The following is a 25,795-nucleotide window of genomic DNA, read 5'->3' as shown; positions in this document are numbered from 1 at the left end:
TTTGTGGACTTGGAGAAGGCATTCAACCGTGTCCCTCGGGAAGTCCTGTGGGGAGTGCTCAGGGAGTATGGGGTATCGGACTGTCTTATTGTGGCAGTCCAGTCCCTGTATGATCAGTGTCAGAACTTGGTCCGCATTGCTGGCAGTAAGTCGGACACTTTTCCAGTGAGGGTTGGACTCCTCCAAAGCGCCGATTCTGTTCTAAACTTTTATGGACAGAATTTCTAGGCGCAGTCAAGGCGTTGAGGGGTTCCGGTTTGGTGGCTGCAGGATTAAGTCTCTTCATCTAGCCAGGATATTTAACTCTAACTGGATCGGTTTGCAGCCGAGTGTGAAGCGACTGGGATGAGAATCAGCACCTCCAAGTCCGGGTCCAAGGTTCTCGTACAGAAAAGGGTGGGGTGCCATCTCCGGGTTGGGGAGGAGACCCTGCCCCGAGTGGAGGAGTTCAAGTACCTCAGAGTCTTGTTCACGAGTGAGGGAAGAGTGGATGGTGAGATCGACAGGCGGATCGGTGCGGCGTCTTCAGTAATGCGGACGTTGTATCGATCCGTTGTGGTGAAGAAGGAGCTGAGCCGGAAGGCAAAGCTCTCAGTTTACCGGTCGATCTACGTTCCCATCCTCACCTATGGTCATGAGATTTGGGTCATGACCGAAAGGATAAGATCACGGGTACAAGCGGCCGAAGCGGTCTGTTTATTTCAATCGTTAGTTTTCCCTTATTACCCCTTGTGTTATTTATTTGACCCCATATTTGCTCCCACTACCGCACCTTAAACTGGAGTCTTTAATATTGTTATATGCAAATATAATGACAATTAAGTCTATTGTATTTTATTCTAAATGAGTTTCCTCCGTCGGGTGGCGGGTCTCTCCCTTAGAGATAGGCTGAGAAGCTCTGTCATCCGGGGGGAGCTCAAGGTAAAGCCGCTGCTCCTCCACATCGAGAAGAGCCAGATAAGGGGGTTCAGGCATCTGGTCAGGATGCCCCCCGAACGCCTCCCCAGGGAGGTGTTCAGGGCACGTCCAACCGGTAGTATGCCCCGGGGAAGACCCAGGACACGTTGGGAAGACTATGTCTCCCGGCTGGCCTGGAAACGCCTTGGGATCCCCCGGGAAGAGCTGGATGAAGCGAATGGGGAGAGGAAAGTCTGGGCTTCCCTGCTTAGGCTGCTGCCCCCGCGAACCGACCTCAGATAAGCAGAAGAAGATGGATAGAAGAATGGATGTGTAACACAACTTGATGTTCCTTGAAAACAGCGTCCAGTAGTTGATGTTGTTGCTCCTTCTCCTCTTTTGTTGGACAAAGTTCCTCCTTGTACTCTGCTGTAGTTTTTTTTTTTTTTTCCAACATCACAAATATTTCTTCAACGGCAGCAGTTAGTTGCTGATTCAGCAACACTCACATCATTTGTAATGTAGACATGTTCACACAATAAAAACACTTTACACTTACTTTGGATCTCTGCTTTGATGTGTCGATCACTTCCGCCTCTCTTTGTTAGCAGCTAACAAGCTAAGCTAACCAGCAGGCTAGGCTAGCACGTCAAAGTGCACTCAGACTAATGTATCCGCATACAAACAATTAATAACGACGTTTACTCTGTTAAACGACACACATGTGCACATGTACGTTGTAATTAAGACCTAGAAACCAACGTAATCTCCGCCAGACGCCATCTTGTTTTGTGCTTCCTCCTGTGTGACGTCATCGAAGTGTTCTCAACCCCGGAATAAATGTTGGCCAACCACGTGTTTCATTGGGACAATAGCGAGTGGTGCACACTTCCTTCAAACGCGTGTTTCAATGGGAAAATAGTGAGTGGTGCACACTTCCTTCAAACACGTGTTTCACTGGGACAATAGTGAGTGGTGCACACTTCCTTCAAACACGTGTTTCACCGGGACAATAGTGAGTGGTGCACACTTCCTTCGCCCGGCCACAGAAGACAAAAAAGAGTTGCTGGTGTAACAATAGGAAGAATATATTCCACTCCTCTCTTGTACACGCGGCTTATGAGGTAATATACATGATATATTTTCATATTATTTATCTTATTTACCTCATATGTTGTTCGAAGCTAACGTGCTAGCGTTAGCCCGCTAGCAGGCCTTTGTAGCAAATGCGAGCGTTTTTTTTGAGGAGTGTATTTTATATGTTCTCTATGAGAATTATATTGACTTATTTAATACTTTAACTGTTTTTTTTTTTTTTTTAGGAGTGTATTTTATATGTTCTCTATGAGAATTATATTGACTTATTTAATACTTTAACTGTTTTTTTTTTTTTTTTAGGAGTGTATTTTATATGTTCTCTATGAGAATTATATTGACTTATTTAATACTTTAACTGTTTCTGTTGTATATTACAGTCACACTTAACATCATTAAATATTTGTTACTAGAAAGAAATGAACGTCTCGTAATTTGAGTCTGGAATAAGTCACATGGTATAATAATAATAATAATACATTTTATTTGGTATAGCGCTTTTCAGTGTACTCAAAGATGCTTTACAGGATGAACAAAAATAATTATATTATTGTTATTGTGATGACAGTGTAATATAATGTATTATTGCAGTGGTCTGCTTTATGTTGGTGTCAACTTTATTAGCAATAAATACAAATGATGTTTGCACGCACTTCTATTACCTTGATAACATCCATCCATCCATTGTTCTACCGCTTGTCCCTATTTGGGGTTGCGAGGGGGGTGGGGGGTGTTGGAGCCTATCTCAGCTGCATTGGGTGGACGTATCATGGAAATTAAATTAACTGGTGTTTGTTATTAAGAATACACTATTTGCACAATTGTAAGCGATTAATGCTTATTCAGTCGGACTAAAATATTTAATTAAATAAATGTTAAATATTAAAAAATAGCTTTAATATACTGCAGACAAAATGAATTTGCATCAATATTTTGTTTGTAGTCGAAACATGAGGTACCCAAATATTCTAAATATTTGTTTATATTTATACATTTATATATATATATATATATATATATGTGTATATGTATATATTTATATATACATACTCACTGGCACTTGTTCCACGTGCTTCGCTGCACTTCTGTTTGTTTTCTGTTGGGTTAAAAATGTTGCTTTCGCAGAAAAAAGTTAAAGTAGCAATGATTGTCACACACACACTAGGTGTGGTGAAATGTGTCCTCTGCATTTGACCCATCCCCTTGATCACCCCCTGGGAGGTGAGGGGAGCAGTGGGCAGCAGCAGTGCTGCGCCCGGGAATCATTTATGGTGATTTAACCCCCAATTCCAACCCTTGATGCTGAGTGCCAAGCAGGGAGGTAATGGAAAACAAGGAGAGGATATTGTGCGTAAAAGTAAAGCCAACGGACCACAGCTCTGTAGTCCTGGTCACCGTTGACGTGAGGTGGGACTATTTTGGAGGTGCACGTCAAGGTTGGCTGGTAGGTTGGTAGTGGGAGGAGCCAGTTGGCGTCACTTGATGCTGCAGCACAATGAAACTTTTATACGTGCAGACTGACTTCATGCAGTCATGACGGAACTACAATCCCAGCAGGAGGTTTTCTTTAAGTTGTTACTTTTTAATCAGTAATTAATGTAAATGCAGAAAACAGGATCAATAACACAATTCATAATAATCAATAACTGATGATTATTCCATGTGTAGAAGAACATCACCACAAAGTAGTGTCAGTCCACTTGGAAAATATTATATTTGATGGTCTAAAAAACATTTGACACATCTGAGCTGAAGTTTGTTTGTGTTGTCTTGCGGACGTCCAACAGATGAACGCTCGTCAAGAAGAACGTCCCCTTCAGCAGCAGGAGGATCCACAGCCCCCCCACATTAAAGAGGAAGAGGAGGAAGTGTGGATCAGTCAGGAGGGAGAGTGTCCTGTAGGGCAGGAGGAGGCTGATGTCAGCAAGTTTCCACTGACTGTTGTCTCTGTGAAGACTGAAGAGCATGAAGACAAACCACCTGAGTCCTCACAGCTTCATCACAGTCCAAGTAAGCACAACATCCACATATCATCTAATACAATGTTTGTGACACATGTTTATCCGGGGGACACATTTATCACTAAAGATGGAGATATACCGTATTTTCCACACTATAAGGCACACCGGATTATAAGGTGCACCTTCAATGATTGGCCTATTTTAAAACTTTGTTCATATATAAAGCACACCGCATTATAAGGTGCATAGAATAGATGGAACAGTAAAGTTAAAGTTAAAGTACCAATGATTGTCACACACACTCTTGGTGTGGTGAAATTATTCTCTGCATTTGACTCATCACCCTTGATCACGCCCTGGGAGGTGAGGGGAGCAGTGAGCAGCAGTGGTGCCGCGCCCGGAAATAATTTTTGGTGATTTAACCCCCAATTCCAACCCTTGATGCTGAGTGCCAAGCAGGGAGGTAATGAGTCCCATTTTTATATTCTATAGTATGAGTCAGCCGGGGTTTGAACTCACAACCTATCGATCTCAGGGCGGGCACTCTAACCACTAGGCCACTGAGTAGAGGCTGGGGTTACGTTATGCATCCTTTACATCAGGGGTGTCCAACGTACTTCTTCTTCTACGGGGGAAAATGAAGTTGGCAGCTGCTTACCGTAGTTGCGAGACCTCCATCTGTCAGGTTCAAACATTGATGACATCTATTAAACAGGACAAAAAGGCAAAGAATCAAACAGAGACAGAATTCAATTTATACTCGGATCCGAGGAGAGGCATGGCCATTGTACTGCCTGTACAAATCCTGCACCATGCTCTGCCCCAAGATCGTTCTCGTGGTTCTTTATTTGATTTTCACCCCCCTCCTTCCCACAGCTGCTTCCTCATGGAAGTGGGTCATGACCAGCATTGCCTTTGGTTCCCGAACAGATCAAAGAAAGTCCCATAAAATAGATCAAAGAGGGTTCGTAAAAATACTTAAAAGAGTTCCTCTGGAAGTTGGGCAGATTCTGCCATCTGTCCGCCTGGAAGTCCAGCATTCTTCTTGGAAAGCTCCAGCCTTTTTTCTTCTCGTCAGGAACACAATGTAATACAAGGTTTTATTTGATAATTTACACTGAATTCTTCTGATATTCCCCCCTGTTTATCAAATAAATTCCCCATAATCTTCGTATCCCTAATAACTTCTTCTTGCGATTTTCAGTTATTGTTTAACTTCCCTTGAAACAAGCTATGTTTACACTCGGGATTGAACATCAATTTTTCCTTCATAATTATCAATCAATCAATCAATGTTTACTTATATAGCCCTAAATCACTAGTGTCTCAAAGGGCTGCACAAACCACAACACCAACCACTACGACATCCTCGGTAGGCCCACATAAGGGCAAGGAAAACTCACACCCAGTGGGACGTCGGTGACTATGATGACTATGAGAACCTTGGAGAGGAGGAAAGCAATGGATGTCGAGCGGGTCTAACATGATACTCTGAAAGTTCAATCCATAGTGGATCCAACACAGCAGCGAGAGTCCCGTCCACAGCGGAGCCAGCAGGAAACCATCCCAAGCGGAGGCGGATCAGCAGCGCAGAGATGTCCCAAGCCGATACACAGGCAAGCGGTCCATCCCGGGTCCCGACTCTGGACGAGCGGTCCATCCTGGGTCCCGACTCTGGACAGCCAGTACGTCATCCATGGCCATTGGACCAGACCCCCTCCACAAGGGAGAGTGGGACAGAGGAGAAAAAGAAAATAAATGGCAGATCAACTGGTCTAAAAAGGGAGTCTATTTAAAGGCTAAAGTATACAAATGAGTTTTAAGGTGAGACTTAAATGCTTTTACTGAGGTGGCATCTCAAACTGTTACCGGGAGGGCATTCCAGAGTACTGGAGCCCGAATTGAAAATGCTCTATAGCCCGCAGACTTTTTTGAGGTTTTGGGAATCACTAATAAGCCGGAATCCTTTGAACGCAGATTTCTTGCCGGGACATATGGTACAATACAATCGGCAAGATAGGATGGAGCTAGACCGTGTAGTATTTTATACATAAGTAGTAAAACCTTAAAGTCACATCTTAAGTGCACAGGAAGCCAGTACAGGTGAGCCAGTATAAACATATATATATATATATATATATGTATATCTCTATATAAAAGGTATATACAGTATAGTCGTAATATAATCAAACGTTCTTGTTCTTGTCAAAAGTGTAACAGCCACATTTTGTACCAACTGTAATCTTTTAATGCTAGACATGGGGAGACCCGAAAATAATACGTTACAGTAGTCGAGACGAGACGTAACAAACGCATGGATAATGATCTCAGCGTCTTTAGTGGACAGAATGGAGCGAATTTTACCGATATTACGGGGATGAAAGAAGGCCGTTTTAGTAACGCTTTTAATGTGTGCCTCAAAGGAGAGAGTTGGGTCGAAGATAACACCCAGATTCTTTACCGAGTCGCCTTGTTTAATTGTTTGGTTGTCAAATGTTAGAGTTGTATTATTAAATAAAGGTCAGTGTCTAGCAGGACCGATAATCAGCATTTCCGTTTTTTTGGCGTTAAGTTGCAAAAAGTTAGCGGACATCCATTGTTTAATTTCATTAAGACACGCCTCCAGCTGACTACAATCCGGCATGTTGGTCAGCTTTAGGGGCATGTAGAGTTGGGTGTCATCAGCATAACAGTGAAAGCTAACACCGTATTTGCGTATGATGTCACCTAGCGGCAGCATGTAGATGCTGAAGAGTGCAGGGCCAAGGACCGAACCCTGGGGAACTCCACACGTTACCTTAACGTAGTCCGAGGTCACATTGTTATGGGAGACACACTGCATCCTATCAGTAAGATAAGAGTTAAACCAAGACAGGGCTAAGTCTGACATACCAATTCGTGTTTTGATACGTTCTGATAAAATATTATGATCGACGGTATGGAAAGCAGCGCTAAGATCGAGGAGCAGCAACATAGATGACGCATCAGAATCCATCGTTAGCAATAGATCATTAGTCATTTTTGCGAGGGCTGTCTCCGTCGAGTGATTTGCCCTGAAACCGGATTGAAAGATTTCACACAGGTTTTTAGACGCTAAGTTTTCATTTAGCTGCTCTGCAACAATTTTTTCGAGGATTTTTTAAATAAAGGGAAGGTGAGACACCAGTCAGTCGTTTACCGGGAGGTCAGGTTCGTGGTTAGGTCTTTTAAGGAGGAGATGAATAACCGCTTTTTTGAATGCTAGGGGAACAGTGCCCGAGGAGAGTGATAAGTTTATAATATTTAGCACTGATGGACCTAATAATACAAAGAGCTCCTTGATAAGTTTCCCAGGAAGTGAGTCAAGTAAACATCCATCCATCCATCTTCTTCCGCTTATCCGAGGTCGGGTCGCGGGGGCAACAACCTAAGCAGGGAAACCCAGGCTTCCCTTTCCCCAGCAACTTCGTCTAGCTCTTCCCAGGGGATCCCGAGGCGTTCCCATGCCAGCCGGGAGACATAGTCTTCCCAACGTGTCCTGGGTCTTCCCCGTGGCCTCCTACCGGTCGGACGTGCCCTAAACACCTCCCTAGGGAGGCGTTCGGGTGGCATCCTGACCAGATGCCCGAACCACCTCATCTGGCTCCTCTCGATGTGAAGGAGCAGCGGCTTTACTTTGAGTTCCTCCCGGATGGCAGAGCTTCTCACCCTATCTCTAAGGGAGAGCCCCGCTCGGCATCCGCGTTTCCGATCACACCGCTGGCATCTGCTCCGTAGACGGCCTCCGCTGCTACTATACTCCCCTGCTTCACAGGCCGCTGGATGTAGCCGCCGAAGTATTCCCATGCTAGCTAGCAGGTCTAGCAAGCACGCGTCTATCAGTCCAAAATGGCCCGATCTATACACATCCAGAAGTGTCTGGCGGTCGTAAGTGATCACGGAGTGACCACGATGTGAGCCAGCCATGAAGTTTGCAGAATTGTCCGGTATTTTTTAATTTATTATGACATTTCTGGAAATAAATCAGGAACACCATCCAGGTAGGTATTCTCGTCGTCAGATTCATCTTCTCTGTCGTCCGCCAGAAAGTGCGTCTGAACAGCTTTATTGTCTGCTGGGCTAATCGCTGTGGTAATCAAGACGGTTAAGCAGAGAACACAGACAGGAAATATAACAAAATCCACACAACGTCAGTCTTGTTGAACACGGCCATAGATACTAAATATCAAAGACTTGTATTTGCCAAACACGTCCAACCACCCCTCCCACATAGATGTATCTATGCCAGAATACTTTTTAATCTTACCGTTAAGGGTGTGCAGGCCTTCCAGTGCTTTGGTCAGGCTACTTTCTGCATCAGTGTAGTTTGGTATGAACGTGCAACACTGTTCACCAAATATTGTGCACACGCCCCCTTTTTCCACTAACAACATGTCTAGCGTTATACGGTTTTGAAAAGCCATAAGGAAGGTGGCGACGAGTTGATCAGCGACGGCTTCAAGTCGGCCTGTGTAATTTTCTAATCCCTCTACGTTGTAGTAGACGTAGTTTATTCTGTCAACATTCTTGTTTATCGTACACCACCAGTAGACGGAGGATTCAAATCCAGCTACAACTTAATTTACCAATTTATAGTCGTCAGATACACTTCTTTGGACATCCATTGGATCGATCAAGTTAGATCTAAAACACTTTGCCAGTTTACATCATGTCTAGTTATTTTCCAATGTTCAGGTATCAAAACTGTTCAGATATGTTAACAATCCTTGTACAAATATCCATACATTTACTACGTGTAAGCAGTTATCTTATGATAAGTTTCCTAACTGTTGTACGTGTCAATGCAGGTATAATTAGCTTCTTTTTATTTTTCATTTTATTATTTTACATATTTATCAAATATTAGTTTCTGTTTTGTCTGTTTAGCTACAGGTAAATTTTGTTTTGCTCATTACTTCAATCAAACCTTTTTGACTCATCTCGAGCAATTGTCTGGGCTTTTACATACAACACAATCAATTTGTGTAGCTTTTCCTACTTGCTCTGCCATAAGGAACAAATTAATTGCCAAAACAGGAACCAATTATTATCAAACTTTGACACAACTGTGACAGTGGAATTTGTAGTGTGCTAGTTAACATGTCCCTTTAATAAGACAAATACAATCCCAAATACTTTTTTTTCCATTATATGACCTTTTTACAATGTGCTAAGTGTAGTCAGCTTGGTCTTTCCACTATCTTTACTGCTGTCTTAGTTGTTTACAACCTCTCTCCCCCCTTGGAGAATGCCAATGTTTCCTTTTCATTGATTTTTCAAAATTTTGGGAGCTGACAAGGTCTTCCAAATATTATTTCAAAGGGTCTTAGTCCTGTTGTACTTGTAAGGTTCATATACTGTACATTTGTACTAACTCTTGCATAATGCTTTTGCTACTGTTAGCACATCTGCTTTTCCTTCAGGAAATATTCCTGCCCACTTTGAAAATGCATCTACTATGACCAGACAATAATGTTTTCCTTCACTCTCATTTAGTTCAATAAAATCCATGCATAGATGTTGAATACATTTTTTTTATTTTTTGTATGAATTAAACTATAGGAAGTATGGTACTTCTAGTCATGTCCCTCCTGTTGAGCCATAAGTTCACCTATGGCTCACAACTGCTACCCACTTCTACTGATTGTTTGGTCCGATTAGTGTATTGTCTGGACATACATAGATGTATTCTTTGTACAACGTGACTCTTTTTTTTGTATTCATTTATCTTTTTCTTTTGGAGTACTTTGTTGTTGCATATATTTTAGTATATCATTATTTATGTCACTAATTTGTAATTGTAAATGTGTATTTCTTTTTCCTGTTCCTTGTTTTGCTGCTCTGTCAGCAAACACACCTCCCAGTGACACTGCGTCTGCTCCTTTGGTGTGTGCTGCACATTTGCATATTGCTATTTTAGCTGGTAGCTGTACTGCTTTTACTCATTTTTTCCCAATAATTCTCCATGTTTTACAGGTTTTCCTGTTGACGTTCCTATATTCTTCCAGTGTTATGCTAATGTGTGCACTGTTGAAAATGTGTATTGGCTATCTGTGTATATTGTGACCTTTAGATCTTTCATTACTTTACATGCTTCTATTAGTGTTACTAATTCTGCATCTTGCATTGAGTAATTTGATGGTCATTTGATAGCTTTCACAATTTTCGTTGCTGTAACAACCATACATACTATTATATTTTTATTTCACAGAATGCTGCTTCAGCTTCTGAATTCCACTGTACAGATTTTTTTTTACATTTTTTTACATTAATTTTTTTAATGGAGTTACTATTTCAGCATAATTTGGTATCTAATTAGTTGATCCTAAAAATTACTTCATTTGCTTCTTTGTTTGTGGTTTTTCTACTTTCCACAATAGTGCGTCCATCTTTGTTTAGACAATGTCCGACATACTTTACTTCTGTTTTGCATAATTGGACTTTTATTTTCCTTACTTTGTATCCTTCACTATGTAGATGATTTAATAACGCCAATGTTATTTTTCTCCTAATTCAAATTTTATACATATTACTTCATGTAATTTTTTTAAGTAACATTTTAAACTCACTTAACTGTTTATATGCCACTTAATCTATACTTTTGCCCTCAGAATCTACATTCTTCCCATTGTTTATATTTCTTATTTCTTATTCTTATTTGCAATTATTATTCAACAATATTCTAAGCAAATAGTTGTCTATTGCTAACTGATAGTTGTTTTGATTGTCATGTCTCCTTGTTTATTGTATTTTATGTTCATTTTTTATCTTAACTCAACACCTAGATGTATGGTTTAGTGCAAATGTCTAAAACATAATTTAACCTAAGAATGTTATACTACACTTCAAAGTTAAATCTACTTTAAACTTACATGTGTTACATTCTTTTTCACACCTCCCCAGTGCACCACGCACACACACACACACACACACACACACACACACACACACACACACACACACACAGAAAGTTGTGTTTGAGTGTGTGCTTGCACTCCTAAGGGCAAAGGGTCAGCACCACTTGAAAAGTGTTTCTCTTTTTTTTTCTTCTTTCCTCAGCGAATAAACGCATATCCCACTTTATCATGCTATACATATGAACACTTATTATAGTTATTAATCTAGGTTTGTATTTGTTCCATTATTTTAAAAATATACATATATATATTTGCATATATAACAGCGCTATTTCTATACACAAACATACATGTATCTCTTCAGTCTACAATTTATTCATATCTTATTTCAATACCCCCACATTATCTCTGTCGTACGCATTAGTTTATTCCATTTTGAATTAATTCTTATGATTTCTTCTCATTTCTTCATCTATTTTTAGTTTTATCTCACTCTAGCACTATGAAATGTTCTCCTATTTTAATTTTATTTTAAACTATTTTTATTTTTATTTGAACCTCGGGGTTTTTACACTATTTGTACCTAGAAAGATACACACTTAAACACAAACTAACAAACAAACAAACAAGTTTGCAGCGATCTTACATGGCATACGCTGACAACATGACTAATTGGTGTCGTCTTTTAACAGTCATGCTGAGTTACTTTGTTAATTTTTATATATATTTTTATTTTTTCTCAGGACAGTTTCTTGCAAAATGTCCTTCTCTGCCACAAACGCCAACACGCAGTAGGGGTGTAACTGCTGTTGTTGTTGCTGTCTTTTATTTTCTTTTTTACTACTTTTTCCGCATGGAGTGCATGGTTTATATATTCTTTGTTGAGACGCACTTTCAGTGCCGTCTCACCCGGGCCGGGAGCAGGAAAACAATTCGAGGAGGCAGGAGTTGAGTCAAGTAGAAGTATTTTATTGAACGCAGTCTGCAGAGAGTGGAGATCGTATAGTACACTTCAACAGTAGTACCAGGAAAACCCAAAGCGATCTGTCTGAGAGTTTGGTTTCCTGTTATGTTGGTTGTTGCTCAAGCATCTGTTTCCTGTATGTGCAGTGTTTGCTTGGTTTCCTGTTATGTTCGTTATTGTTCAAACATCTGTTTCCTGTAGGTGCAGTGTTTGGCACACTGAGCCAAATTGAGGTCAGGACGTTTCCTGTATATTTGGTACACTCTGAACTCTCAGACATGAGGCTTTGTACACTCATTATCTTCTAATGTGCCTTTTTTAACCATCTTATATCTACTTTTTCCTCTGTCTCTCTCTTCTGCCTGTTGAAGTGTCCTATCTCACCTTTCTGCAATATAACACCTTCTCACCCCCCTTACTGTCTCTCTCTCTCTCCCTTCTCTCTGGCCCTTTCATCTTTTTAAGATTGCCTTTTGTGTTTGCTTTTATGGCGCCTCTTAAGTTCTACTAATTTGGTTGTTTTTTATTGTCACCTCAAATTTTTAATAATTTATCCATTTATTTAAACATTTGATTCCATCAGGATCCTGTTTTTCGATTACCTTCCAATCTTTACATTTTAGTTCATCTTTTGGACTATCCTTTGGTTTACTTGTCTCTTTTCCCATTTTGTAAATTTGGAGTAATCCGTCGTCCCCTTGAGAGCCGAACTTATAAGGACTACTTTTGTCTTTGTTGTAAGATAATGATTTAATTTATATTATCGTGGAGGTGTCTTGAATATTAAATCATCACAACTTTAATATGGAGTGATAGCCTAATGGCAATTACTTCCACTCACTCTCACATTCACACTTTTCAGTATATTGATCGGCGGAAATTTAAATTTTTCATTGTGGACTCCGACACTCTCCAGATTATTGTTTTTCACGGAATAAATGTCAGTTTTCTGAAAAGAGCATTTCAGGTCTGGGTTTTGGACTCCGTCGCCCCTCAGGATATGGCTTACAGATTTTTCAATTCATTGTGGGCTCTGCCGCCCTCCAGTATGTTTGTTTATGGCTAAGGACGTTTCAGTTTTCGCGGTCCCGTTTACCTTCAGTATATTGGCCTCTTCAGTTTTTAGATTTTTAATTTTTAGCTTATTTCCAATGTTGAATTCCCGGAATTTTTATTATTATTATATATATGTTTTTATTATATATATATATATATATATATATATATATATATATATATATATATATATATGTAGGTAGGTGTGGGAAAAATCACAAGACTACTTCATCTCTACAGAACTGTTTCATGAGGGGTTCCCTCAATCATCAGGAGATTTTAATGGAAGCATTCACATACAATGGTTTATATAGGGCACAGAGTGGGTGGGTACAGGCAGGCGTAGGGTGTGGTGATTGGCTCATGTGTTACCTAGGAGGTGTTTCCGTCTATGGCGGCATGTTGAAATGATTTCACTGCGCTTGTTGAGGGATGATAGATCTGGATGATATATAATAAACAGTTTGCCATGTTATTGAATATTCAACATTATTGTCTTTGAGGTTCCAAATGTGTTTGCTGAGTTCTGTAGAATTCCGCAAAGTCTGGTTTCTAAACGAGGCGTTGTGATTATTCCATCTTGTTTTGAACGCTCCTTCGGTTAATCCTACGTACGTGTCGGATGTGTTAATGTCCTTGCGTATTACCTTTGCTTGGTAAACGACTGATGTCTGTAAGCGCCCTCCGTTGAGAGGGCAATCAGGTTTCTTGCGTCAGTTACATTCCTTATTGGTTTCAGAGTCGTTTAGTCTGGGGGTAGGCAGTCCTTTTGCAATTGCTTTGTTGTGGTTTGAAATGATTTGTTGTATGTTATTCATACAGCTGTAGCTCAATTTAATGTTGTTCTTGTTGAATATTTTTCTTAGGGTGTTGCCTTTGGGGAAGTGTTTGTCGATCAGAGTGAGGAACTTGCGGCCGATGTTGGTTGAGACGTTTTTACTGAATGGCGGATTGTACCAGATGATGTTGTTTTGTTTTCCGCTCTTTTTTGGTTGGTTTCCTGGAGTGGGTTCATAGGTGAGGGTGAAGTTGTATCCGCTTTCATCAAGTGCTTTCTGGTACGGGGGGGGTTGCTTGGTCGAATTCAGCTTTGCTAGATGACAGCATCGATAGCCTTTTATTAATTCCGGTAGGTATTCTTTTCGTGGTGGTGGGTGGGTGGTTGCTGTCATGGTGCACGTATTGGAGTGTTGTGTTGGGTTTCGTGAATGGTTGGTAGCTGTTATTTCTCAGGTTGAAAGTAACGTCGAGGAAGTTGACGGTTTGCTTGTTGGCTTCAATCGTGATCCGTAGGCCGTTTTCTTTGAAGATTTGGCATATGCGCTTCTTGGTGTTCTCGCTGCTCCTTGGCGAGGCGCGGCACACTGCCAGTCCGTCATCACGGTAAATACCAAGGTTCAGGTTGAGGCTAGCAAGCTGGGAGAGGAGGAAACTCCCAACGAGTTTGCACGTTTCTGCTCCGTCAAAACTCCCCATAGTAACGTCAAATGTTGAATTGTTCTTTTTTTGCCATGGTGTACTGTTGTGGATGAGTATGGAGTTCTTTGCGTGGATGATGATGTTTCTTTCGTTGCCTGTGATTGAGTCGTAGTCCGAGGCGAAGTTTAGTGCTTGGGTCAGTAGGTCTTGCTTGATGGAAGGGTAAAATTCTTCGATGTCGAAGGAGATAAAGTTGTGTTGTTGTTTGTCTTGGATGTTGTTAAACCATTTGATTACTGCTGCTGTATTTCTCCATTGGTTGAGTGGTGTTTTGTCCTTGATTTTTGTGTTGATTATGTCCAGGATTATTTTGCTGATTTTTCCTATTTCGGATTTAGTTGGGTTTATTAGTCGGCATGTTGGGTTATTTGCGAAGTTGGGTTTGTGGTCCTTCAATGTGATGAAGGCTTCTTTGTTGGCTGTGGCGTCCACCCTGTCCCCAATGTCCAGTTCGGTTGCGATCCGCTTGTTTTCCAGGTGGATGTTCTGTAAAGTGTTGGGTTGCGCTTTTTTGTATGATTTGGTGATGTTTTTGTCCAGTAAAGAGTTATGTTCTGGTGTGTCCATTCTGTAGAAGTTTGTGGTTTTATCGGCGGCTATGATGAGGTTGCTTACTTTCTTGATGTGCTCCGTGTCGTTTTTCAGCTTAGTGAGGAATGGGTTGCGGGCTGGCTTAAACTGATTGTATCATTTTGAGCATGTCGTTCTCAAAGTCCTTTAATTCCTTGACTGTGGGTGGGTTCTTGGTAGATTTGAATCCGTAAGTTTCCTTTTGCGTTCCTTTTGTTTCAGGGTGGAGGAAAAAGTGTGCTTTCCACCGCATCCTTCTTAGGAAGTGTTCCTTCTTTTGTATGAGTCTTTGCTTGTAGTCCTTCTGCGCGGGTATGGGAATGTTCTTCGTGGAGTAGTCGATGCTGAACTTTTCCATTTCGGATCGTCGTACAGTGCTCAACAAACGTCAATTTGGAGCGGAATATGTCTTGATTGGATTATCCAGAGAATAGTGCTCGATACCGTGGTAGAGCGCAATATGTAGGTGTGGGAAAAATCACAAGACTACTTCATCTCTACACCCTCACCTATGAACCCACTCCAGGAAACCAACCAAAAAAGAGCAGAAAACGAAACAACATCATCTGGTACAATCCGCCATTCAGTAAAAACGTCTCAACCAACATCGGCCGCAAGTTCCTCACTCTGATCGACAAACACTTCCCCAAAGGCAACACCCTAAGAAAAATATTCAACAAGAACAACATTAAATTGAGCTACAGCTGTATGAATAACATGCAACAAATCATTTCAAACCACAACAAAGCAATTGCAAAAGGACTGCCTACCCCCAGACTAAACGACTCTGAAACCAATAATGAATGTAACTGTCGCAAGAAACCTGATTGCCCTCTCAACGGAAGGTGCTTACAGACATCAGTCGTTTACCAAGCAAAGGTAACACGCAAGGACATTAACACATCCGACACGTACGTAGGATTAACCGAAGGAGCGTTCAAAACAAGATGGAATAATCACAACGCCTCGTTTAGAAACCAGACTTTGCGGAATTCTACAGAACTCAGCAAACACATTTGGAACCTCAAAGACAATAATGTTGAATATTCAATAACATGGCAAATTCTTGCATCCAGCACACCTTACAACAGTGGTAATAAAAGATGCAACCTATGCTTAAAAGAGAAACTGTTTATTATATATCATCCAGATCTATCATCCCTCAACAAGCGCAGTGAAATCATTTCAACATGCCGCCACAGACGGAAACACCTCCTAGGTAACACATGAGCCAATCACCACACCCTACGCCTGCCTGTACCCACCCACTCTGTGCCCTATATAAACCATTGTATGTGAATGCTTCCATTAAAATCTCCTGATGATTGAGGGAACCCCTCATGAAACAGTTCTGTAGAGATGAAGTAGTCTTGTGATTTTTGCCCACACCTACATATTGCGCTCTACCACGGTATCGAGCACTATTCTCTGGATAATCCAATCAAGACATATATATATATATATATATATATATATATATATATATATATATATATATATATATATATATATATATATATATATATATATATATATATATATATATATATATATATTCCCATTGCAAGCTCCGTCACCCATAGCATTAGCCTTTTTACCTGTTAGAGCCTAGGATTTACAGGGTTTGTATATGCGTCGAAACCCTTAGTTACACGGTCTTTCCATACGTCGTAACCCTTAGTTACCCGCTCTTTCTTTGTAATTTAAAACATACTCACTGAACTCTGCGTTCCTTCCTTTTGTCCTCGGTATTCCGTCAGTCGTCCAATTCCAGCCAAAATGAAGAAACGCAGTTCCTCAATCAGGATTTGGATGCCATGGTCTCTGGTTTCACTCACTCTTGCTGGAATCGTCAGACGTGTTGGAATCCGCCTCGAAGGACCAAGAAGATGTCCGGTTCAAACACTGTTGACATCTATTAAATGAGACAACAAACAAGTAATCAAACAGAGACAGAGTTAAATTTGGACTCAAGCTTGAGAAGAGACACAGCCTGGTCCTGTCTTTACCATTCCTGCATTTCTTCCCCAGACCGTTCTCCTCGTTCTTTATTTGATTTTCACCCCCCTTCTTCCCACAGCTGCTTCCTCATGGAAGAGCGTCGTGATCAGCTTTGCCTTCGGTTCCGAACACTTCAAAGAAAGTCCCATAAAATTGTTCGAAGAGGGCCCATAAAATAGATCAAATAAAGAGTTTGTAAAAATACTTAAAAGAGTTCCTGTGGAAGTTGGGCAGACTCTGCCATCTGACCGTCTGGAAGTCCAGTGAACTTTTACAAGCATTCTTCTTAAAAGGCTCCAAATAATTGTGTAAATTATTTGATAAATTACACAATTTTTCTGACAATTATCTTCTGTGTTCTCTCCTGAACAAAACACTGTTGTATCATCCACAAATAATACTAACTTGAAATGTTTTGTAACTTTACAAACGTCATTTACATAAAGATTGAACAATTTTGGTCCGAGTATTGATCCCTGAAGTACACCACAGGATATATTTAGTGTTGTAGAAGTGTGTTCACCTAGCTTTACGTATTGTTTCCTGTTGGTTAAATTACTTCTAATCCAGTTAAGGACCACCCATCTCATGCCATATCATTCTAAGTTTTTGATTAAAATATTGTGATTAATTGTGTCAAATGCTTTAGTTAGATCCATAGACACTGCTGCTGCACATTTTTTATTATCTATTGCATTGGTCATTTTTTCTGTCATTTCAATTAAAGCCATCAAAGTTGAAGTATTAGCTCTCATCGAGTATTCTATGTTTATTTATGAACTCTCTAATCTGTTATTGAACAGTTTTTCAATGATTGTAGAATAATGTGGAAGTAAAGAAACGGGTCTATAATTTGTAAATTGGTGTTTGTCTCCATCTTTATAAATTGGTAAAACTATAGCTATTTTCATTTTGTTTGGGAATGTACCTGTTTGAGATGATAGGTTACTGATATACATTAAGGGTCCTGAGATCTCTTCAATTACCTTTTTTATCTTTTATATATCAATTCCATTACTATCAGTTGAAGTCTTAGATTTGCATTTCTTCACGACTATAACTATTTCCTCATGTGTCACATTACTGAGGAACATGGAGTTGGGATTTATTAATATAGTCCTCAGTTAAAACTGGGTCTGGAATCCTTTCTTCCAATTTTGGTCCAATATTTACAAAGGCTTTTAACTACCTCCTTTATGTTGTCATTATGTTTATTTCCATCTAAGAAGTATTGGGGGTAATCCCTCTTAGTGCCAAGACACATACTGTATAAGCTTTGGCTTCAGCCTATTCCTTTTTCCGTCATTCTTTTTCTTTTTTCTGTGTGTGTAAATGTGTATGATTATTAATTATGCATATTCTTTACTGTTAAACTGATCACACAAAATGGTTGATTATTTGATGGAAACAAACTTATTTTATTAAAAAAAACAACATATGGGACGCGGGTTGTCTTACGTCAGCACTGGAAGTGGTCAAATCAGCTGCTCACCTGGCGTCTTTTTTGGGGATGAATAGGGAAGTCCTTCCTTAGCTGCCGTCTTGTTTTATCATATATTGCTGCCTTTGCACCTGTCAACGTTCACTTTTGTATGCACGTTCAATCAATAAAAAATATTGACTTTGGAGCAATGTTCACAGACTCTATCTAGTGTTTGGCTCTCTATTAGATGTAACAGGGCCTACCTCTTTAAGACCACTTTTTGTAGATATATAACAGTTTATATTTACAACATTATATGTGTGAATGTGAGTGTGAATGTTGTCTGTCTATCTGTGTTGGCCCTGCGATGAGGTGGCGACTTGTCCAGGGTGTACCCTGCCTTCCGCCCGATTGTAGCTGAGATAGGCGCCAGCGCCCCCCGCGACCCCGAAAGGGAATAAGCGGTAGAAAATGGATGGGATGGATATTAACATACTCTTAAAATGTGAAAGAAATGTAAGCTTTTAGTTAATTTGAATATATATATATATATATATATTTAAATGTTTTGTTTGTAATTGGCTTTTAATCTTCATTATTTACTTGACGTTTTTGAAGTATTTCTCTGTATACATATTTATTTTGTACATTTTGGCCAAAGGAGGCACATTTCAATTTCTTACTTACACTTGTTATTACATACGTTGGCCAGAGGGGGAGCACTTCAGATATTTAGACTGACTTGTTATTTCATATGTTGACCAGAGGGGGATGAATAGGGATGTCCTTTAGTCCTTCTTTATCTGCCGTCTTGTTTTATCATATATTCCTGTCTTTGCACATGTCAATGTACAATTTTTATGCACATTAAATCAACAAAAAAATCCTGACTTTGGAGAAATGTTCACAGACTCTTGTATTTGCCTCTTTATTAGATGCAATGGTTTTCTCTATTGGGAGTATGATTTATGTCCTAATTTGTTCACCAGTCCTCATATGGAAATTACTTTTCCTTGTTGATATCTCAAGATGGGCACAAATACAAACCCTGTTTCCATTTGAGTTGGACCCATTTTCAATTGAATGCACTACAAAGACAAAATATTTGATGTTCAAACTCATAAACTTTATTTTTTTTGCAAATAATAATTAACTTATAATTTCATGGCTGCAACACGTGCCAAAGTAGTTGGGAAAGGGCATGTTCACCACTGTGTTACATCACCTTTTCTTTTAACAACACTCAATAAACGTTTGGGAACTGAGGAAACTAATTGTTGAAGCTTTGAAAGTGGAATTATTTTTTATTCTTGTTTCATGTAGACCTTCAGTTGTTCAACAGTCCGGGGTCTCGCTGTCCTATTTTATGCGCCACACATTTTCCATGGGAGATAGGTCTGGACTGCAGACGGGCCAGGAAAATACCCGCACTGTTTTACTACGAAAACACGCTGTTGTAACACGTGCTGAATGTGGCTTGGCATTGTCTTGCTGAAATAAGCAGGGGCATCCATTAAAAAGACGGCGCTTGGATGGCAGCATATGTTGTTCCAAAACCTGTATGTACCTTTCAGCATTAATGGTGCCTTCACAGATGAGTAAGTTAACCATGCCTTGGGCATCCGTCCATCCATTTTCTACAATCAATCAATCAATCAATGTTTACTTATATAGCCCTAAATCACTAGTGTCTCAAAGGGCTGCACAAGCCACTACGACATCCTCGGTAGGCCCACATAAGGGCAAGGAAAACTCACACCCAGTGGGACGTCGGTGACAATCATGACTATGAGAACCTTGGAGAGGAGGAAAGCAATGGATGTCGAGCGGGTCTAACATGATACTGTGAAAGTTAAATCCATAATGGATCCAACACAGTCGCAAGAGTCCAGTCCAAAGCGGATCCAACACAGCAGCGAGAGTCCCGTTCACAGCAGAGCCAGCAGGAAAACATCCCAAGCGGAAGCGGATCAGCAGCGCAGAGATGTCCCCAGCCGATACACAGGCGAGCAGTACATGGCCACCGGATCGGACCGGACCCCCTCCACAAGGGAAAGAGGGACATAGGAGAAAAAGAAAAGAAACGGCAGATCAACTGGTCTAAAAAGGGAGTCTATTTAAAGGCTAGAGTATACAAATGAGTTTTAAGGTGAGACTTAAATGCTTTTACTGAGGTGGCATCTCGAACTGTTACCGGGAGGGCATTCCAGAGTACTGGAGCCCGAAATGAAAACGCTCTATAGCCCACAGACTTTTTTTGGGCTTTGGGAATCACTAATAAGCCGGAGTCCTTTGAACGCAGATTTCTTGCCGGGACATATGGTACAATACAATCGGCAAGATAGGATGGAGCTAGACCGTGTAGTATTTTATACGTAAGTAGTAAAACCTTAAAGTCACATCTTAAGTGCACAGGAAGCCAGTGCAGGTGAGCCAGTATAGGTATATATGTATGTATATATGTATATAAAGGTATATACAGTATAGGTATATATGTATGTATATATGTATATAAAGGTATATACAGTACAGGCGTAATGTGATCAAACTTTCTTGTTCTTGTCAAAAGTCTAGCAACCGCATTTTGTACCAACTGTAATCTTTTAATGCTAGACATGGGGAGACCCGAAAATAGTACGTTACAGTAATCGAGACGAGACGTAACAAACGCATGGATAATGATCTCAGCGTCTTTAGTGGACAGAATGGAGCGAATTTTAGCGATATTACGGAGATGAAAGAAGGCCGTTTTAGTAACGCTTTTAATGTGTGCCTCAAAGGAGAGCGTTGGGTCGAAAATAACACCCAGATTATTTACCGTGTCGCCTTGTTTAATTATTTGGTTGTCAAATGTTAGAGTTGTATCATTAAATAAAGGTCGGTGTCTAGCAGGACCGATAATCAGCATTTCCGTTTTTTTGGCGTTGAGTTGCAAAAAGTTAGCGGACATCCATTGTTTAATTTCATTAAGACACGCCTCCAGCTGACTACAATCCGGCATGTTGGTCAGCTTTAGGGGCATGTAGAGTTGGGTGTCATCAGCAGAACAGTGAAAGCTAACACCGTATTTGCGTATGATGTCACCTAGCGGCAGCATGTAGATGCTGAAGAGTACAGGGCCAAGGACCGAACCCTGGGGAACTCCACACGTTACCTTAACGTAGTCCGAGGTCACATTGTTATGGGAGACACACTGCATCCTATCAGTAAGATAAGAGTTAAACCAAGACAGGGCTAAGTCTGACATACCAATTCGTGTTTTGATACGTTCTAATAAAATATTATGATCGACGGTATCGAAAGCAGCGCTAAGACCGAGGAGCAGTAACATAGATGATTTATCAGAATCCATCGTTAGGAATAGATCATTAGTAATTTTTGCGAGGGCTGTCTCCGTGGAGTGATTTGCCCTGAAACCGGATTGAAAGGTTTCACATAGATTGTTAGACGCTAAGTGTTCATTTAACTTCCCCGCAACAATTTTTTCGAGGATTTTTGAAATAAAGGGAAGGTGAGACACCGGTCGGTAGTTTACCATGAGGTCAGGATTGAGGTTAGGTCTTTTAAGAAGAGGATGAATAACCGCTTTTTTGAATGCTAGGGGAACAGTGCCCGAGGAAAGTGATAAGTTTATAATATTTAGTACTGATGAACCTAATAATACAAAGAGCTCCTTGATCAGTTTCCCAGGAAGTGGAAATGCACCCCCATACCATCACAGATGCTGGCTTTTGAACTTTGCCTCGATAACAGTCTGGATGGTTCGCTTCCCCTTTGGTCCGGATGACACAGTGTCAAATATTTCGTAAAACAATTTGAAATGTGGACTCGTCAGACCACAGAACACTTTTCCTATTTGCATCAGTCCATCTTAGATGATCTCGGGCCCAGAGAAGCCAGCGGCGTTTCTGGATGTTGTTGATAAATGGCTTCCGCTTTGCATAGTAGAGCTTTAAGTTGCACTTACAGATGTAGCGACCAACTGTATTTACTGACAGTGGTTTTCTGAAGTGTTCCTGAGCCCATGTGGTGATTTCATTTAGAGATTCGTGAACGAAAGTCACGGTCATTCAATGTTGGTTTCCGGCCATGCCGCTTACGTGGAGTGATTTCTTCAGATTCTCTGAACCCTTTGATGATATTATGGAGCATAGATGTTGAAATCCCTAAATGTCCTGCAATTGCACTTTGAGAAAGGTTGTTCTTAAACTGTTTGACTATTTGCTCACGCAGTTGTGGACAAAGGGGTGTACCTCGCCCCATCCTTTCTTGTGAAAGACTGAGCATTTTTTGGGAAGCTGTTTTTATACCCAATCATGGCACCCACCTGTTCCCAATTAGCCTGCACACCTGTGGGATGTTCCAAATAAGTGTTTGATGAGCATTCCTCAACTTTATCAGTATTTATTGCCACCTTTCCCAACTTCTTGGTCACATGTTGCTGGCATCAAATTCTAAATTTAATGATTTGCAAAAAAAAATGTTTATGAGTTTGTACATCAAATATGTTGTCTTTGTAGCATATTCAACTGAATATGGATTGAAAATGATTTGCAAATCATTGTATTCTGTTTATATTTACATCTAACACAATTTCCCAACTCATATGGAAACAGGGTTTGTACAAAACACACACACACACACACACACACACACACACACACACACATATACTGTACATTCTTGTATGTGTGACCTTCTTGAGACCTCTGAAAAATGCCTACCTCTTTAGGTTCCCCCTTTTTAGATATATCAAGATTTATATTTACAACATTAATAAAATATACATACTATTCCAATATAAAAAAATAAGCCTTTTGTAAATTTCTTTTGGATTCTGTTTTTTAACTGGTTTTTATTCTACATTATGTGGGCTCTACCGAGGATGTCGTTGTGGTTTGTGTTGTGGTTTGTGCAGCCCTTTGAGACACTAGTGTTTTAGGGCTATATAAATAATCATTGATTGATACATTATTTATTTGATGTTATTACGATCTCTCTCTCTCTCTCTCTCTCTCTCTCTGCCTCTCTCTTTCTCTGTGTGTGTGTGTAAACATATTTTTTTAAATAATTTTGGCCAAAAGGGGCACATTTCAATGTCTTACATACACTTGTTATTTCATATCTTGCTCAGAAGGGGAACACATTCAAAACTGACACACAGTCAATTTGAAAAATTCCTCCTTTTTGGGACCACCCTCATTTTGATAGATTTCACCAGCAGGGGTGCAAATGAGACATTCTCTATTCGATGCAATGGTTTTCCGTATTGGGACCATGATGTATGTCCTAACTTGTTCACACCTGCTCATACGGAAGCTACTTTTCCTTGATGGTGTCTCAAGAAGGGTAGAAATAAAATAAATGAATAAATACATACAGTGGATTGCGGGGACCCCTTGAGGTAGTTGTAAGGTATCCCCAGCTGAATGACAGGTAGTTAACAGCAATGGAACCTCACTGGGTCCATTTGTACACTCTCAGTTACATTAACATTGATATTATACATGTGGGCCAATAGATAGAAATGCTGTTAAATGTAGCTTTGATGTGGCAAGCTACTTTTGCAGTGTAGCGTGTAGTGTAGCTTGCTACAATTCTCTGAGGATAGTTTAGCTACATTTAATGGAGAGTAACTTGTAGCTTAGCTTATTACATTTTCCAGGTTGCTTGCCCATCACTGTCTGTTTGGCCTAGCTCACATGTGAATAGTTTGAATACTGCAAACTTCTATACAGTAACACCTCATTTGTGTTTTATGTTCTGCAGACGTCCAGCAGGTGTCAGCAGAGAGTCATGAAGAGATTCCCTCCAAGCAGCAGGAGTGGAGCTCCAGTGTGGGACAGAAGGAGCTACAGCCCCCCTCCCACATTAAAGAAGAAGAGGAGGAACTGTGGAAGCAGCTTCAAAGGTTGGTGGAGGCTAATGATGAATATGAAGCTCAGTCCTTACAGCTTCATCACAGTCAAAGTGAGGAGAACAGAGGGGCGGAGCTTGTAAGTCAACACATCACAGAAGCTGATGGAGAGCATTGTGAACATATAAAGTCAGAACCAGACAGCATCTTTGCTCCACTGTCAGACATGGACCACATGATGTCACACTCTTCTGATCACAGTGACCACATCCAAAAACCTTTGGAGAGTAAAAATGACTCTAAAGGTGATGCGAGACATCACACTAACAACAAAGACTCTGACTGCTCTGAATGTGAGAAATCATTTAGACTGAAGAGTGATTTTACAGTACACATGAGAATACATACTGGAGAGAAACCTTTTACTTGCTCTGTTTGTAAGAAAAGTTTCTCCACAAAGCAACACATGACCACACACATGAGAACACACACCGGAGAGAAACCTTTTACTTGCTCTGTTTGTAAGAAGAGTTTCTCCGTTAAGCCTGCCATGACCAGACACATGAGAACACACACTGGAGAGAAACCTTTTACTTGCTCTGTTTGTCAGAAGAGTTTCTCCACAAAGTCTAACATGTCCTCACACATGAGAACACATACTGGAGAGAAACCTTTTACTTGCTCTGTTTGTAAGAAGACTTTCTCCACAAAGCCTAACATGTCCTCACACATGAAAACACACACTGGAGAGAAAGCATTTAGTTGCACTGTGTGTGATAAGATGTTCTGGCATAAGTATCAGGACAGTAAACACAAGTGTGTAACAGTCATGGAAGCTGCAGGGATTTAAAAACACTTAGTGATTGTCTTAAATGTACTTTAAAAACACAGCATGTTTAATATGAATGTATATTTGATGTTGTATGTAGTGCCTCTCATCTTCTACTGTTAAATTTAAAGGCCTACTGAAAGCCACTACTAGCGACCACGCAGTCTGATAGTTTATATATCAATGATGAAATATTAACATTGCAACACATGCCAATGCGACCTTTTTAGTTTACTAAATTGCAATTTTAAAGGAGAACATTATCACCAGACATATGTAAGAGTCAATATATACCTTGATATTGCAGAAAAAAGACCATATGTTTTTTTAACGGATTTCCGAACTCTAAAAGGGTGAATTTGGCGATTTAAACGCCTTTCAATTGTTCGCTGTCGGAGCAATGACCTTTCACCTGTGACGTTACAACGGGAAGCAATCCACTATTTTCTCAAACACATTACACACACAAGTCAAATCAGCTCTGTTATTTTTTGTTTTTACTACTGTTTTCCGTCCCTTGGAGACATCATGCCTCGTCGGTGTGTTGTCGGAGGTGTAACAACACGATCAGGAACGGATTCAAGTTGACTTACGTGGCGTGTGCATCGATTAGCATGGCATGCTAATCGATGCTACCATGCTATTTAGGCTAGCTGTATGTACATATTGCATCGTTATGCCTCATTTGTAGCTATATTTGCATCCAGCCTTTCCCTCCACCCACATTTAATGCCAAACAAACACATACCAATTGACGGATTCAAGTACACCAGTGGTCAAATGATGCA

The 25,795-nt window shown here is 40.3% G+C and overlaps 2 protein-coding genes across 3 annotated transcripts in view; both read left to right on the top strand.

Annotated features, from left to right (window-relative positions):
- The window catches only part of LOC133546752 (gastrula zinc finger protein XlCGF57.1-like), a 732,377-nt gene that overhangs the window by 333,548 nt on the left and 373,034 nt on the right, over positions 1–25,795 (top strand). The gene's annotated exons all lie outside the window — the stretch shown is intronic.
- LOC133546764 (zinc finger protein OZF-like) lies at positions 1,893–25,156 on the top strand. Of its 2 annotated transcripts, XM_061892586.1 has the most exons (3): positions 1,893–2,021; positions 3,780–4,002; positions 24,091–25,156. In XM_061892586.1, the coding sequence occupies exons 2-3, from the start codon at positions 3,780–3,782 to the stop codon at positions 25,026–25,028; spliced, it is 1,161 nt and encodes a 386-aa protein (XP_061748570.1). In that variant the 5' UTR covers positions 1,893–2,021; the 3' UTR covers positions 25,029–25,156. The 2 variants fall into 2 exon arrangements, with proteins under 2 accessions (XP_061748570.1, XP_061748571.1); XM_061892587.1 differs by lacking the exons at positions 1,893–2,021; positions 24,091–25,156 and adding an exon at positions 16,978–18,177 and having other exon boundaries at positions 3,514–4,002.

Source organism: Nerophis ophidion, unplaced genomic scaffold (assembly GCF_033978795.1).
Source record: "Nerophis ophidion isolate RoL-2023_Sa unplaced genomic scaffold, RoL_Noph_v1.0 HiC_scaffold_42, whole genome shotgun sequence".
In the NCBI taxonomy this organism is placed as follows: domain Eukaryota; kingdom Metazoa; phylum Chordata; class Actinopteri; order Syngnathiformes; family Syngnathidae; genus Nerophis; species Nerophis ophidion.
Note: the sequence above shows the minus strand (reverse complement) of the source record. Positions and strands in the feature narration are given on the sequence as shown.

What these genes read in the sequence shown, in the direction of transcription:
- LOC133546764 (XM_061892586.1), top strand. Translation starts at nt 3,780, where the DNA reads ATGAACGCTCGTCAAGAAGAACGTCCCCTTCAGCAGCAGGAGGATCCA. An exon ending in ACAGCTTCATCACAGTCCAA is followed by an intron (nt 4,003 to 24,090) that starts GTAAGCACAACA and finishes TATGTTCTGCAG; the next exon opens with ACGTCCAGCAGGTGTCAGCA.